Source organism: Monodon monoceros, unplaced genomic scaffold (genome assembly GCF_005190385.1).
Source record: "Monodon monoceros isolate NGI ecotype Baffin Bay Population unplaced genomic scaffold, NGI_Narwhal_1 Super_Scaffold_1, whole genome shotgun sequence".
Taxonomy (NCBI): domain Eukaryota; kingdom Metazoa; phylum Chordata; class Mammalia; order Artiodactyla; family Monodontidae; genus Monodon; species Monodon monoceros.
The window spans coordinates 25,950,764-25,968,034 of NW_021703765.1; the positions used below are offsets into that span (position 1 = coordinate 25,950,764).

Here is a 17,271-nt window from a genome sequence, read left to right on the forward strand (position 1 = left end):
CCTTTTCTTCTGAACCATGTGGCTGGCAGGGTCTTGGTGCTCTAGCTGGCTGTCAGGCCTGTGCCTCTGAGGTGGGAGAGCTGAGTTCAGGACATTGGTCCACCAGAGACCTCCCAGCTCCATGTAATATCAAACAGTGAAAGCTCTGCCAGAGATCTCCATCTCAACGCTAACACCCAGCTCCACTCAACGACCAGCAAGCTACAGTGCTAGACACCCTATACCAAACAACTAGCAAGACATGAACACACCCCACCCATTAGCAGAGAGGCTGCCTAAAATCATAAGGTCACAGACACCCCAAAACATACCACCAGACGTGGACCTGCCCTCCATTTACATTTAAGGTAGTTATCAAACGTGGAGCGGGGAGGCCTCTGGTGGACCAATGTCCTGAACTTGGTTCTCCCACCTCAGAGGCACAGCCCTCATGCCTGGGTGGAGCACCAAGAGCCTGTCATCCACACAGCTCAGAATTAAAGGGAGAAAAAAAGAAAGAATGAAAAAGATAAAATAAAATAATTTTAAAAAATAATTATTAAAAAATATTAAAGTAATAAAAAAGAAAGAAAGAAGAGAGCAAACAAACCAAAAAACAAATCCACCAATGATAAGAAGTGCTAAAAACTATACTAGGAAAAAAATTTTAAAAACGGACAGACAGAACCCTAGGACAAACGGTAAAAGCAAGGCTATACAGACAAAATTACACACAGAAGCACACACATTCACAAAAAGAGAAAAAGGGGAAAAAAAATATATATCATTGCTCCCAAAGTCCACCTCCTCAAGTGTCCATCAACAGATGAATGGATAAAGAAGATGTGGCACATATATACAATGGAATATTACTCAGACATAAAAAGAAATGAAATTGAGTTATTTGTAGTGAGGTGGATGGACCTAGAGTCTGTCATACACAGTGAAGTAAGTCAGAAAGAGAAAAACAAATACCGTATGCTAACACATAAATATGGAATCTAAAAAAAAAAAGAAAAAAGAAAAAATGGTCATGAAGAACCTAGGGGCAAGACAGGAATAAAGATGCAGACCTACTAGAGAATGGATTTGAGGACATGCGGAGGGGGAAGGGTAAGCTGGGACAAAGTGAGAGAGTGGCATGGACATATATGCACTACCAAATGTAAAATAGCTAGTGGGAAGCAGCTGCATAGCACAGGGAGATCAGCTCAGTGCTTTGTGACCACCTAGAGGGGTGGGATAGGCAGAGTGGGTGGGAGGGAGACACAAGAGGGAAGAGATATGGGGATATATGTATATGTATAACTGATTCACTTTGTTATACAGAAGAAACTGACACACCATTGTAAAGCAATTATACTTCAGCAAAGATGTTTAAAAAATGTAAATGCTCCAACCAAAAGACATAGACTGGCTGTATAAACAAGATACCAAACAAGACCTGTATATATGCTGTCTCCAAGAGACCCACTTCAGATCTAGGGACACATACAGACTGAAAGTGAGGGGATGGAAAAAGATATTCCATGCATATGGAAATCAAAAGAAAGCTGGAGTAGCTATACTCATATCAGATAAAATAGACTTTAAAATAAAGAATGTTACAACAGACAAGGAAGGGCACTATGTAATGATCAAGGGATCAATCCAAGAAGAAGATATAACAATTATAAATATACATGCACCCAACATAGGGGCACCTCAATACATAAAGCAACTGCTAACATCTCTAAAAGAGGAAATCAGCAGTAACACAATAATAGTGGGAGACATTAACACCTCACTTACACCAATGGACAGATCATCCAAACAGAAAATTAATAAGGAGACACAAGTTTAAATGACACAATAGACCAGATAGATTTAACTGATATTTATAGGACATTCCATCCAAAAACAGCAGATTACACTTTCTTCTCAAGTGCACATGGAACATTCTCCAGGATAAATCACACCTTGGGTCACAAAACAAACCTCAGTAAATTTAAGAAAATTGAAATCATAACAAGCATCTTTTCCGACCATAATGCTATGAGATTAGAAATCAATTACAGGGAAAAAAACGTAAAAAACACAAACACATGGAGGCTAAACAATACGTTACTAAATAACCAAGAGATCACTGACGAAATCAAAGAGGAAATCAAAAAATACCTAGAGACAAATGACAATGAAAACATGATGATCCAAAACCTATGGGATGCAGCAAAAGCAGTTCTAAGAGGGAAGTTTATAGCTATACAAGCCTACCTCAAGAAACAAGAAAAGTCTCATAAACAATCTAATGTTACACCTAAAGGAACAGAGAAAGAAGAACAAACAAAACCCAAAGTTAGCAGAAGGAAAGAAATCATAAAGATCAGAGCAGAGGGGGGCTTCCCTGGTGGCACAGTGGTTGAGAGTCCGCCTGCCGATGCAGGGGACACGGGTTCGTGCCCCGGTCCGGGAAGATCCCACATGCCGCGGAGCAGCTAGGCCTGTGAGCCATGGCCGCTGAGCCTGCACATCCGGAGCCTGTGCTCCGCAACGGGAGAGGCCACAACAGTGAGAGGCCCACGTACTGCAAAAAAAAAAAAAAAAAGATCCGAGCAGAAATAAATGAAATAGAAACAAAGAAAACAGTAGCAAAGATCAATAAAACTAAAAGCTGGTTCTTTGAGAAGATAAACAAAATTGATAAACCATTAGCCAGACTCATCAAGAAAAAGAGGGAGAGGACTCAAATCAATAAAATTAGAAATGAAAAAGGAGAAGTTACAACAGACACCACAGAAATACAAAGCATCCTAAAAGACTACCACAAGCAACTCTATGCCAATAAAATGGACAACCTGGAAGAAATGGACAAATTCTTAGAATGGTATAAGCTTCCAAGACTGAACCAGGAAGAAACAGAAAGTATGAACAGACAAATAACAAAAATCAAATTGAAACTGTGATTAAAAGTCTTCCAACAAACAAAAGTCCAGGACCAGATGGCTTCACAGGTGAATTCTATCAAACATTTAGACAAGAGCTAAAACCCATCCTTCTCAAACTCTTCCAAAAAATTGCAGAGGAAGGAACACTCCCAAACTCATTCTATCAGGCCACCATCACCTTGATACCAAAACTAGACAAAGATATAACAAAAAAAGAAAATTACAGACCAATATCACTGATGAATATAGATGCAAAAATCCTCAACAAAATACTGGCAAACAGAATCCAACAACACATTAAAAGGATCATACACCATGACCAAGTGGGATTTATCCCAGGGATGCAAGGATTCTTCAATATACACAAATCAATCAATGTGATACACCATATTAACAAATTGAAGAATAAAAACCATATGATCATCTCAATAGATGCAGAAAAAGCTTTTGACAAAATTCAACACCCATTTATGATAAAAACTCTCCAGAAAGTGTGCATAGAGGGAACCTACCTCAACATAATAAAGGCCATATACAACAACCCTACAGAAAACATCATTCTCAATGGTGAAAAACTGAAAGCATTTCCTCTAAGATCAGGAGGAAGACAAGGATGTCCACTCTCACCACTACTATTCAACATAGTTTTGGAAGTCCTAGCCATGGCACTCAGAGAAGAAAAAGAAATAAAAGGAATACAAATTGGGAAAGAAGAAGCGAAACTGTCACTGTTTTCAATTGACATGATATTATACATAGAGAATCCTAAAAATGTCACCAGAAAACTACTAGAGCTCATCAATGAATTTGATAAAGTTGCAGGATAGAAAATTAATGCACAGAAATCCCTTGCATTCCTATACACTAATGACGAAAAATCTGAAAGAGAAATTATGGAAATACTCCCATTTACCATTGCAACAAAAAGAATGAAATACCTAGGAATAAACCTACCTAGGGAAACAAAAACCTGTATGCAGAAAACTATAAGACAGTGATGAAAGAAATTAAAGATGATACCAACAGATGGAGAGATATACCATGTTCGTGGAATGGGAGAATCAATATTGTGAAAATGACTATACTACCCAAAGCAATCTACAGATTCAATGCAATCCCTATCAAATTACCAATGGCATTTTTTACAGAACTAGAACAAATCATCTTAAAATTTGTATAGAGACACAAAAGACCCCGAATTGCCAAAGCAGTCTTGAGGGAAAAAAGCGGAACTGGAGGAATCAGACTCCCTGACTTCAGACTATACTACAAAGCTACAGTAATCAAGACAATATGGTACTGGCACAAAAACAGAAACATAGATCAATGGAACAAGATAGAAAGCCCAGAGATAAACCCACACACCTATGGTCAACTAATCTATGACAAAGGAGGCAAGGATATACAATGGAGAAAAGACAGTCTCTTCAATAAGTGGTGCTGGGAAAACTGGAAAGTTACATATAAAAGAATGAAATTACAACACTCTCTAATACCATACACAAAAATAAACTCAAAATGGATTCAAGACCTAAATGTAAGGCTGGACACTATAAAACTCTTAGAGGAAAACATAGAAAGAACACTCTTTGACATAAATCACAGCAAGATCTTTTTTGACCCACCTCCTAGAGTAATGGAAATAAAAACAAAAATAAACAAATGGGACCTAATGAAAGTTCAAAGCTTTTGCACAGCAAAGAAAACCATAAACAAGACGAAAAGACAGCCCTCAGAGTGTGAGAAAATATTTGCACATGAATCAGCAGGCAAAGGATTAATCTCCAAAATATATAAACAGCTCATGCAGCTCAATATTAAAGAAACAAACAACCCAATCCAAAAATGGGCAGAAGACCTAAATAGACATTTCTCCAAAGAAGACATACAGATGGCCAAGAAGCACATGAAATTATTAGAGAAATGCAAATCAAAACTACAATGAGGTATCACCTCACAGTTAGAATGGGCATCATCAGAAAATCTACAAAAAACAAATGCTGAAGGGGGTGTGGAGAAAAGGGAACCCTGTTGCATTGTTGGTGGGAATGTAAATTGATACAGCCACTATGGAGAACAGTATGGAGGTTCCTTAGAAAACTAAAAATAGAATTACCATATGACCCAGCAATCCCACTACTGGGCACATACCCTGAGAAAATCATAATTCAAAACGAGTCATGTTCCACGATGCTCATAGCAGCTCTATTTACAAAAGCCAGGACATGGAAGCAACCTAAGTGTTCATTGACAGATGAATGGGCAAAGAAGATGTGGCACCTGTGTACAATGGAATATTACTCAGCCATAAAAAGAAATGAAACTGAGTTATTTGTAGTGAGGTGGATGGACCTAGAGTCTGTCATACACAGTGAAGTAAGTCAGAAAGAGAAAAACAAATACTATATGCTAACACATATTTATGGAATCTAAAAAAAAAAAAGGTTCTGAAGAACCTATGGGCCGGACAGGAATAAAGACGCAGACGTAGATAATGGACCTGAGGACATGAGGAGGGGGAAGGGTAAGCTGGGATGAAGTGAGAGAGTGGCATGGACATATATACACTACCAAATGTAAAATAGATAGCTAGTGGGAAGTAGCCACATAGCACAGGGAGATGAGCTCCGTGCTTTGTGACCACCTAGAGGGGTGCGTTAGGGAGGGTAGGAGGGAGACATGGGAAGGAGACCCAAGAGGGAGGAGGTATGGAGATATATGTGTATGTATAGCTGATTCACTTTGTTATAAAGTAGAAACTATCACACCATTGTAGAGCAATTATAGTCCGATAATGATGTTTAAAAATAACAAAGCTGCAACAAGAAGTAAGAACTTCTAGGAAAGGAAAAATCCCACTAGTAAAGGCAAATAAATTCTATGACTATAATAGCTAAAAGATAGACATGAAGATATAAAATATGACATCAAAAACACAAAACATGGGGGAGGGGAGTAAAAAAAAATGTAGATCTTTTAGGCAGTATTTGAACTTAAAAGACTACCAGTTTAAAACAAAGTAGATATAGTTATGGGTCAACATATACAAACCCCAAGATAACCGCAAATCAAAAACGTACAATAGATACACAGAAAACTAGAGAGAAAGGAACACAAGCAAATCATCAAACTGAAAGGGAAGAAACTAAAAAGAAGAAGAAAAGAACAAAGAACTACAAAAAAGCAGGAAACAAGCAACAAAATGACATAGCTATCAATAATCATTTTAAATGTCAATGGATTAAATGCACCAATCAAAAGACATAGGGTGGCTGATTGGATTAAAAACAACAAGACCCATCTATACTGCTACTTACAAAAGGCTCACTTGCAGAGAGGCAATTTTAGGCTTATGGTAATGTTTGGAAGCCTCAAAGTACCAATCTAAATACACATTCCATTCAGTTCTAGAAATTTTAGCACTATTGTATTCCAATTTGGTTTTAAAAAAATTCAGTTTGGGGATTTCAGAAGTTCCATTTGGCCATTGACATTCTAAATTGCCTTTGGTCAGGTAGATCCATTTAGTTAGAAATGTGTATGAGGAAGAACTGAGGTTTTTACCCATAAAATTGACCAGATTCCCTGTAGGGGTGCCCTCAAAATATTTAGATAACTGGGATCCTATTTCTCAGAGGTTTTTCTATAGAGTAAAAGAATAATTTTAAAAAAGATTAAAAAACTCAACCATCTTACATTTTAAACAACTCAGTTCAATAGCTTAAACAGTTCAAATATCTCAAACAGCTTGCAAAGGAACTGCAGGCCTAACACTAGCAAGTTCTAAGGGAACAGGTTGGTCCTAGAGGAGCCAGGCCAAATGCTTCTCAGCCCACTTCTCATAGAACAACCCCTACTCCAAAGGAATGGGTCAAAGGTTGAAACAGCACAGTTGCAATGAAACAGCCCCCGTTCCAAAGGGAACAGGCTGAAACCTAACCAGTTTCAGTTGAAAGAGTCTGATCTCAAAATCTGACCAAGGTGGCAAATGAGTGCTCATATACAGAACAAGGCCTTAACCAGAAAGGACAAAACCTTAAAATAGATCCCAGATAAAGCCTGGAAAGCTTCAAATGCAAAGAGAGTATGAGCTCAGATCCAGGAGAAAGACATACCTTCAAACTCCAGGGTTGACAAGAAAAGCAGTGGGCACAATGGGCTCAATTGTGGGTATCTCACCTGTTTGCTCACCAGCCCCAGACCTGTCGGGGCTCTTCTCTGGATCCCTGTACGGGCCCACCAAAATGTTGACCTAAAACAAATAGACTGCCAGTTATTTCTCTAGCAAAATGGGTTTTTTGGGATCAGCAGAGAATTGCAATTCGGAGTCTGCAACCCTGGCAAACTACCTGCAAGTCCCCACAGAGCAAGGGAGGAGAACTCTTGGAAAAGGCAGTTGGGAGAGTTGTAGTAAACAGAGTCCAGGACTTTTCATTGACTGAGTTGTTGCCAGGAAAGAAGTGGAGTCTTTCTTGTTCCTGTTGGACACTGCCATCATCATAGGGAGTGAGAGCTCCCCCTTCTGGTCTCCAGACTCTAGTTGATTGACGTTTTTGTTTATTAATTCTGTTTACAGAGGGCAGCAATTAGCCTCCTTTACAGATGGGGAAACAAAGGCTAAGAGAAGTTAGGATGATGATATCCTTAATTTGCTGATCTACCACCAGGAGGGTATCAGCCTAAACTCTGCCCTCACCCAGACTGCCAAGAAATAGTTTCAGCCCAGAGAGCCTAGGACAATTCTCATGAGACAGAAATCAAGAGCAGCAATGAGAATTCCTTGTATGTTGTTTAGGACTCAGCCATGCAAATTTTAGGCATGAGCAGTGGTGGGGGAGGCGGGTGGGAAGAAGAAGTCCTGAGCTGGTTTTTTGGAGATTTAAGTTCCATTTCTGGCTCTGACAAGAAAACGTGTGGCCTTGGACAAGTCACTCTTTTAGCTTCAGTTTTTTCCTGCTTCTTAAAACAATATTGTAATCCCCTGAGAAGTTCATTTTTTCCAACCAGATTTTTGAGATAAGGCAGTTGTATATTTTTCTGTTGGACATTTAAATCCACTGCTTTTCTGCTCAGTTCTCTTAGATATCAGAGCATGTCAACCACTATATTTTTCTCCAGAAGACCACATGGAGGGTCTGTGGGATAGGATTGGGCAGAGAGCCAATCTTTTTATACTCTACCTTCTTAGACAGGACCCACAAGAAAGTGCTTCTCCTTAATTAAGCACGATGATCAACTGTGGAAAGGCCAGTGGGGCTCTCCTTGTAAAGACGAAATGCAGCCATGGGCAGAAATCAATGCAGGTAATTCCAGCCAGGAAGGTCTAGTCTGGAAATTTTTCAAAGGGCTACAGATTGCATAACCTAACATCTACTACCCCAGGGCAGTGTCTCCCTAGCTGTTGAGGAAGATGAGCCAGGAGAAGGTTTTCCAACCTGTTCCAGTTAGTAACTGCAAGTAACAAGAGACCTAAAGATAGTGGCTTAAATGAACAAGGAATTTTTCTTTTCTTACACATAAAAATTCAAAGAGAAGCAGTTGAGAATGATATAGCAGCCCCAGTGAATTCAGGGACCTAGGCTCTTTCAACCTGACCACTCTGGCAATCTTACAAGTGGCTTCCATCCTAAAGGTTGCCCATGGTTCCAAGATGACTTGGAGCTGGAGCTCCAGACATCACATCCACATTCCAAGCAGAATGAATGGAAGGGTAAGGGGCAAAAAGGTGCTCCTCCCAGTTGAGTCAGACCCTTTAAAAGAAATTTCCCAACATTTTATATATCATGACCACCCCTAGCTGCAAGGAGAATGGAAACTGGCTGGGCAACTAGAACTCTATGCCATACTACCTGAGCAAGTTTTTATGCTGTTTAATCTGGATTGTTTTGGAAATGAGTTCCTTCTAGAACTTTCATTTACCAGGTTACATATATAAATGCTATTTTATTATCTTCCCTAAATTCCTACTTTCCGTGAGACCTTGCTTTTGCCAACCTCAGTTTTGCTGTGATAAGCTTTTCTTATCTGTGATAAGCTTTTCAGGCATCTAAACCCTGTACTTGGCTAGCCATTATCGTTCTCACCCCACTTCACATGGGAGTGCTATGTGCAACTAAGATAATTGGTCAACAGGGCTTTTAGATGTGGCAACGATGCTCTCTTTGATCTTCTCTTGGGAGTTACTAGCTCCCTCAGTCCTTGGAGGGTAGATACTTGCCAGTCTGAAAAGCTCTGTTGTACTTTGTCTCAGAGGCAGGGAGCTGAGATCAGTGCCTCCAGAGGTCATTTCCAAGTGTCCGAGCCTACCCTGGTCCATGTGGCCCGTGATGAGGCTGGGCTCCCATGATCTCTTGCAGTTATTCCCTACTATGTGTCAGTCACCACGGGGAAGCAGAAGGACGCAGCCACCGACAGCAGGGCCTTCATCTTCCTCATCGGAGAGGATGACGAGCGCAGTAACCGCATCTGGCTGGACTATCCCCGAGGGAAGAAGGGCTTCAGCTGCGGCTCAGTGGAGGAGTTCTATGTTGCAGGCTTGGATGTGGGCGTTATCAAGAAAATAGAGGTGCTGGGCCCTAGGGCCTTGGGATGGTGATCACCCCTAGGGAAGGAAGGAAGGAACTGACCAGTACACAGGTGGGAGGGTGAATGGGCCCAACCTGAACCCCACTCAGAGCAGGCAGCAGAGAAGGAGCTCCTGGCTCCTGCCATCAACTAGCTGGGTGACCTTGGTTGCATCACCTGCCCCTCCAGGTCCGTTTTCCACCCACCCAATGGGGATGCCTGTGTATTAGTTTTTTATCGCTGTGTAACAAATTACTACAAACTTAATAACTTAAGGCCACACAAATGTATTATCTCACAGTGTCCTGAGTCAGAAGTCCAGGTGTGAGTTAGCGGGGCCCTCTTCTCAAGGTCTCACTGGGCTGAAATCAAGTTGCTGCCACGGCTGGGGTCTCATCTGAGACTTGGGGTCCTGTCCCAAGCTCAATGGCTGTTGGAGGAATCTGTTTCCTTGTAGTTGTAGGACCAAGGCCAGAGGCTGCCTGCATTCCCTGCCACGTGACCCTCTCCAAAATAAGGCAGTTTGTTTCTTCAAAGCCGTTCAGAGAAGATCTCTTCTGCTTCAAATCTCTCTGACTTCTTCCATCTCTGACGTCTAGACCCTCTTTTAAAGGGCTCACCTAATGAGGTCAGGCCCACCTAGATAATCTTTTGATTAATTCAAAGTCGCCTGATTAGAGACTTTAATTACGTCTGCAAAATCTCTCCACCTTCACGGGAGGGACTCTGGTCAGTGAGTGCGAAGCACATTGGAAGGCAACGCTGAGGGAGGAGGCAGAAGAGTGGGGAAGCGGACCCTGAGCAGGGAGGGCTTCTTTCCCAGTTGTGCCCTGTCCTCATGGCCCCTGTGTGTCCCCTCCTAGCTGGGCCACGACGGGGCCTCCCCCGAGAGCTGCTGGCTGGTGGAGGAGCTATGCTTGGCTGTGCCCACCCAGGGCACCAAGTACACGTTGCGCTGCAATTGCTGGCTCGCCAAGGACCGAGGAGATGGAGTCACCTCCCGTGTCTTTGACCTCCTGGATGCCATGGTGGTGAACATCGGGGTGAAGGTATAGAGGGCACCTGTGTGTGTGCATTGTGTGGCTAAGGGCAGTGCAGGCTGAGGTGGGTGAGCAGCAGGGGAAATGGAAGTGAGAGAAGCAGCAGACTCATCCCTCGGGCACTGGCAGGGGCTGCAGCCCTATATAGCAGCCAGACCCACTTTGCTAGGAGCCAAGAGAACCAAGTCACTTCTTGTCTACAGCTCTGTGACCTTGCACAAGTCATCTGGCCTCTCCAGGCCTTGGTTTTCTCATACAGCACATGGAAATAATGCTTTCCATCCTGTTCCATGTAAGATCTTGATGAGAACTAATGACACCATGAACAGTCCAGAAAAGCTTTGCATGCTCTACACAGACATGCAGAGTCATTATTCTCCAAAGGATGCCGCAACAACACCAGCAGGCCAGTCATGAGGACAGATGGCATTTGGGAGACTGTGAGCCTCTGGGTCTCATAGTGTAGTGAGTGCTATCTGCACAAGACCCCTTAAGGGGAAAAAGCTGGAAGGCAGGTGCTCTAAGCTCCTGTCCCATCTCCACCTCTAACTAGCCAAATGACCTGGGACAAGTTGTATAAAGTTACAGGTCAGTGTCAGGCAGGAAGCAGGATGCCTGGGTGCTGGGGCCCAAGGAAACGTGGCCAGCTGGTGGCGCAGAGGCCTCTGTGTCACATGACCCTGCAGGTTCCCTTTCTCTCTGAAAAGCTGTGGGGTAAACGGAAGGTCCCAGCCCTCATCTCTATTCCTGAATCCAAACCAATGTGCTACTAGATTTAGGTCAGAAGCCGTCACACAAAGGTAAGGAGAAATCGCTCTGGGCCTGAGCATGCCCTGCCTATATAGTATATGGAAACAGAACGAAGGGCTGAGTTATGGGCTCTAAAACTCTTGCCAGGCAGGAGTGTGGATGCCTGCCCATCCCCTGCTTGACAGCCAGAGAGCAGAACTTTCTATGGCATCGATACCCCCCTCCCTTGCTCAGCCGTCTCCATCTGTGGCCAGACAGTCAGTGCAGGAGAGCACACAATTCATCCAGGGACCTCCGTCCTGACCCAATTCCCAGCATGCACGTGGGCATGTGTGTGTGTGCCACTCCCAGCGCATACGCACACCCCGCTCGGTACAGCTGCATCTCCCTCTGAGCTCTTTAGTCTGTGGAAATCCAGACCCACACCCCAGTTATTCATGTTACAAAAGAACACACGTTTGTCACTTTACAAAGAATTGTAGGGCTCTTTGGACTGGCCACCTCCCCAGGACATCTGATATCAGACTGGAATTACAAAAGCCCCGTTTCTGTGTCTCTTTCTGGAAACACACCTATGACATAAAAAGAGATGTGTCTGCATAAAGGAGAGAAAGATGGACACAGAGAACACAGGAGTCTGGAGAGATCAACCTTAAAGGGACAGTCTCCATGGGGCCACCAAGCACTCACTTTGATCATTCTGTTTCTATGTCTGCTGGATTAGAGCAAAATAGTGTCAGGCTTCTGCTTTCATTTCTGATAGCTCCGTGCCCATCACAAATGCCCTTGTTAGGTGGTCTAAGAGGATTTTCCTGGTAAAGCAAGGTGCTCTTCAATGACTCCCTTGGCAAACATGTCCTCCTGGCCAGGCCTGAAATACTACTTCAAACCTTGCAGTAGCGTGGTGAAGATTCTAGATGCTGCTTGAAAAGGCACAACATCACTGCCATGAATAACTTGGGTTATGAGTCCGAAAGCACCTGGGTGATGGGGACCTAGCACCTGCACGAGTGACAGCAGCCACTGGGGAAGGGAAGGGCCGGGTACAGGTATGTGCAGAGGAGATGCTCAGCCTGGCACATCCTTGGCCATGTGTGCAAGCCTCTCCGGAACCTTCGAGACCTAATTGCTAGTCCTTGGGCACCTGGTGAGAGGCGTGGAGTAAGAAGCCAGGACCAGAGAATCTTCCAGGTCAGGGGTGAAGATGGCCCCTCTTGACACAAGGCTGCCTCTTGGAGGAAGAACCAAGGCAGGGGCCTCGGTGAGGGCACCACCGTCCTCGGAGGAGTAGGCTCTGCCTCCAGCAGAGACAAAGGGAAAACATCCTCTTTGGAGCAAACCTCAGGCAAAAGGGCAAAATTCCAATCTAAAGTGAAAACCACGTACAATAGGCGGCTGTCCCACTTCACAAGTGAATGTAGGCAGAAGTTCCTGAACCATCAGACTGGGCGCGCTTCCCACTCACCGATGTGCAGGGTGTGTGCTGGCTGCAGCAGGAAGGAGGGGGTCCCCCAGAACCATCCCCAAGGCGAAGTGTCTGTAGCTCTCACAACTCTACAAAGGGCTTATCCCTATTTTATGGGGGAGGAAGCAGAGGCTGGAGAAGGTGGAGCCTCTGCCCAGGTCAACAGCTAGCACGGGATGGATCTGGGACTCAAATGGCGCCCTGCATGGCTCCAAAAGCCACTGTCTGGCCAACACACGCTGCTGGGATGAACAGACTTAGGTTGGGATTCGACTGACAAAGAAATCAGTTAACGCTGGGGCTTTTGGTCATATTCCTACTGCGCATGTGTTCTCTATCAGAAACTGAGCTCCTCTCCAGCACTGAACTGGACACAGCCAGGGACACAGACAGTAACAAGGCCTAGCTCTTGCTCTCCAGACATTTACAGTTGATTAGGGGGAGATCTCTTTTCAGAGCCATGGAGCTTGGAGGGCGTGTTGTCTTGCCCCAGTGAGAGTGAGGCAAATCCGTGGGGTTAACGGTTGAGACCAATGCCCAGAACCCACATCCCTCTCGTGGCAGGTGCTCTATGAAATGACGGTGTGGACGGGTGATGTGGTTGGTGGTGGCACCGACTCCAACATCTTTATGACCCTCTACGGCACCAACGGCAGCACAGAGGAAGTGCAGCTGGACAAAAAGAAGGCCAGGTATCTGGAGGTGGCCTGTGCCCCTTGCCCCTTTGCCCCTCCACACACCCAATCCTCCACCATCCAGCCCCATCCTGCCTTTAAATAGACTGCTCCCCTCACTCTCCCCTCATCCCCTGGGGCCTCCATGCCTCTGTGTGATTTCTCCCTCCTGGAATGCTCTTCATCCACTCTCTCTGTCTCAAGATCCTTCTGTTTCAAGGGCTAGCTCAAATCCACCTCCTCCAGGAAGCCTTCCTTGATCACCTCAGCCCATAGCACTCCTTCCTTCCTACCTTCCGCCTTTCCTTCCTTCCTTCTGTCACTCAAAGATGTTTACTGTAAGGTCTGTGTTAGTTGATAGCGTTGTATCATTGTGTATCTCCTGCTTTCATTCTTTGTATGGTAGTAATGTAACCTGTTCACATCAGGGGAAGCTGGGTGAAGGGAACACAGAAACCCTGTTCTATTTTGCAACTTGCCTGCAAGTTCAAAATGATTACAAATAGCCTAAAATAATTTTTAAAATATTAAAAAACAATTGAACACCTATGTCAGACACTGTCTCAGACATTGGAGAAACAGTACAACCGGGAAGAGAAGATGCTCAAACTCACAAAGCTTAACACCTGAGGGAACCACAGCAACAGCATGGACACTGATGTGGGCTTATTTTGTGCTGGACATTTTTCTAAGCCCTTTGAATGTATTGATATACCTAGTCCTCCCTACAACTCTATGAGGACTGTTATTATCATCCCCATTCTATAAGTAAGAAAACTGAGGCACAGCAGGGTCAAGTCATGTTGCTCAAGGTCCCAGAGCCAGTAAGCTATGGCACTGGGCACGGCACCCAGGTGGCCCCAGTCTTAAGCATTAGGTTCTACTGCCTATTAAAATAGTTATTAGTAATGGCAATAAAGGTGAACCTCTCGTAGTGATTCCTGTCTGCGCCTTCCGGCAAATCCTCAGCTTGGTCCTGGGTTTTGTTTGGTTTTCTATGTCCAGCCATCGTCCCCTAAACCACCCCTGACCCCTGATATCTTAAGCATCAGAGGGGAGAGACTCAGAGCCCAAGCCTAGGATTTCTAAAACCCATCCACAGCCACCCACCCCTGAGGCCACACTGCTGCCTCCCCAGGCTGGAGGGCAGGATCCAGAGAAGCCTCCTTTCTGAGTCCTCACAGCTCCTGACTCTGGCCTTGCATGTAGCAGGCCTCAGTAAGTACTTCTGCATGGTGGCGGTGGTGAGGATGGTGAGGACGATGCTGAAGCTCTTGAGAGCCAGGCACAAGTTTCTTCCCACGGACAGAGCCGTTCACGAGGGCGGGAGCTCTGCTCATCTCACGCAGCTCGTGCCTGGGGGTCCGAGGAGAACAGTTTTTGCCTGTCTTCTCTTAGCACTTCTACACTCTCATTATGCAACTCCTGTTTCCTCCTGGAACTCCCCCCTGACCAATTCTCCCCGATGATGATTGTAACGATGGCTAACATCCAATGAGCACCTGCTCCCTGCCAGGCGCCCTTGTAAGTGCTTTTTAAAGATATATTAACTCACAACCAATAAGGTGCCTGAGACACAGAAAGGTGAAGTAACTCCTCAAGGTCACTCAGGTAGTAAGCAGGCGAGCTGAGGTTCGAACTCCTGAAATTGTGGAAATAAACGAAGGCCGAGTGAGAACAGAGGCTATTTCTTTAGAGCTTGCTCTAGCAAGGGTGTGAGCCACCATCACTTTGTTTGGCAGAGGCTAAGGCTGTCAGGACTCTGGCAAAGCTTCAGAGTGTAGCATTACTGGGGCCATGGCGAAGCTGAAGGGGAGCTACCTAGAATCGGGCATCTTATGTGATTGAATTGGGGAACGTATCTGGGTTTCTCTGATGGTCTTGAGTTGGGAGAGGGGGCAAGTCAGGGAAGCTGGCAGCCACTCCCCGCATCCTGACCATCACGGGCCCACTGCTGGTGAGGCTGCAGTCTGGCTGCCTGGGATGGCTGCTGCTGCAGAGGTGGGGGGTCAGAGTTCTGTTATCATCTCTGGTCTAGCCAGTGTCTGTTTGTATCTTCAATCTCTCACAATATTTACCGCTATACTTTGACCCTAATCTCCACCCCGCCTCCAGATTCCTGGAATTTCTCGGATTAATTATCCCACACCTACATTCCACCTTATTTTATAGACACATGCAGACACAGTTGCTGGTGGGAAAGATAGATACCTCCTTTCTGGTAGTATCTAAATTCCAAAAATGTTGCTTGAAAGTTATACCATATTGTAAATGCTTCGAGGCACCTTGTTAAAGAATTTTGGTTTTCCAAATTAAGATTTATTCTTTGAAGAGAGCCATCATTTCTTAATTATTCTGGAGGGCAAGCTCAGGGCTCTTACCCAAGACATATTTTGCTTCATTGCATTTGCAAGTGGCCCGAAGTTCGGCCTGTGTCTTGGAATCCTCATTATAGGGGTCAGCGTCTTGACTCCGGGACTTGGATTGTAAGACCCACTGGGCTTGTGTCGTGCACACAGCTTAGTGTTGTGCAAGGGAGCCTTTCCCAAGAAATGGTGTGTGACCAGGATGGAGGCAGAAACATGCATGTGTCACACAGAAAGCATTGTGTAGGTTTGCCTGCTGCAGTGCCCCTGTTGTAAAATGCTACACCCAGAGGCCAAATTTGATAGCAATTCCCTCAACCCCACTCCCCAGCTAAAGCTCCCAACTTGTCATCTTGCCACTTTGGGGAAAACTGTTCTGGTAAATTAATTCACAGTGAGATGGTTGTGAATGCATGTGGCATTCAAAAAAGTGATGCCCTCAAAAGGTAATGCTTAAACCCGAGGAATGACTGTCTAACAGTGGAACTTGAGGCAATTAGTTTCTAATGGATGTAGGGGCTATTTTTAGGCAAATAGATGTGGTTTTTCTCTAGAGGGAAGTAAGCGCCTGTAAGGAATCATTCCTAGGCCCAGTGGAGACACCATGAACTGGGAAATTCTTTGGTCTGGAAGCAAACCAGATTCTCAGAGTTCTGTTGGCTTTGCCCTTCTGGATGGCCCCCTGGCTTCCACTAACCCTTAGTGCAAAGAAGATGAAAAGAGACTCAGCTCAAGAGAACGCAAACGGAGGGCAGAGCCCAGATGGCTTTCCAATTGCCACTTCAGGAGGCATTTGGGAGCCACTAGTGACGGTGGCCTGGGCTTAGCTTGTAATAGCTTGTAAGTTTTGAGTCTTTCCTTCATATCTTTCTCACTTAGATCTCACACTGCCTGGTTAGTGATAAAGCTCTGAGAATGGAAAGGGCCCATCTTTGGGGACTTCATGGGCAGGGGAGCTGGTGGGGAGGCTCCTGGAGTTGGTCAGGCTTGGACGGAGGTCTCAGGGCTGAGTGGGAATGGTGGTAGTCTGAGAGAAGAGGCAAGCGGGCTGAGTTCCAGGGACGGGTGCCTTTGAAAGATCAGGCAGTTGGAAAGTCCTAGCACCCACTGCTGGGTGACCCCTCTTGAAACATCATCTTCAACTCAGAGGCTGCCCTTTTAAAGGACACTGGAAGATTCGAACATGTGCTGGGCCTGATCATGGCATTTGAGGATGGTAGAGATTTCAAATCTGTTTGAGATTTCTTTAACTTTGATCTTCTCTCAAACCAGGGCAAGGATGCTCATGAGATATGGATGCAGACGGGTTGATGCAGCTCCCTGCTGGGCAGCAAGTTCAATGATCTTATTGGTCCCTGAGGAGCCCGGTTCAGAGGAGCCAGGGCCTGTGGGCTCTGCCTTTTACCCCTCAGTCACATCAGCACCTGTGGACACCTACACCACCGCTGAGGCAGTCCTGCTGCTACTCACCAATGCCTGGAGTTCTCTCTGTGCTGGGTCTCTCATCTG

At 44.9% G+C, this 17,271-nt stretch overlaps 1 protein-coding gene across 3 annotated transcripts in view; it reads left to right on the forward strand.

Annotated features, from left to right (window-relative positions):
* The window catches only part of LOXHD1 (lipoxygenase homology domains 1), a 201,602-nt gene that overhangs the window by 148,871 nt on the left and 35,460 nt on the right, over positions 1-17,271 (forward strand). For 2 of the 3 annotated variants that reach the window (XM_029227620.1, XM_029227631.1), the window contains 3 exons: positions 9,260-9,468; positions 10,331-10,516; positions 13,287-13,414. In XM_029227620.1, coding sequence (XP_029083453.1) covers positions 9,260-9,468; positions 10,331-10,516; positions 13,287-13,414 — 523 coding nt within the window. The remainder of the gene's footprint in view (positions 1-9,259; positions 9,469-10,330; positions 10,517-13,286; positions 13,415-17,271) is intronic. The other variant, XM_029227610.1, reaches the window with a different exon arrangement.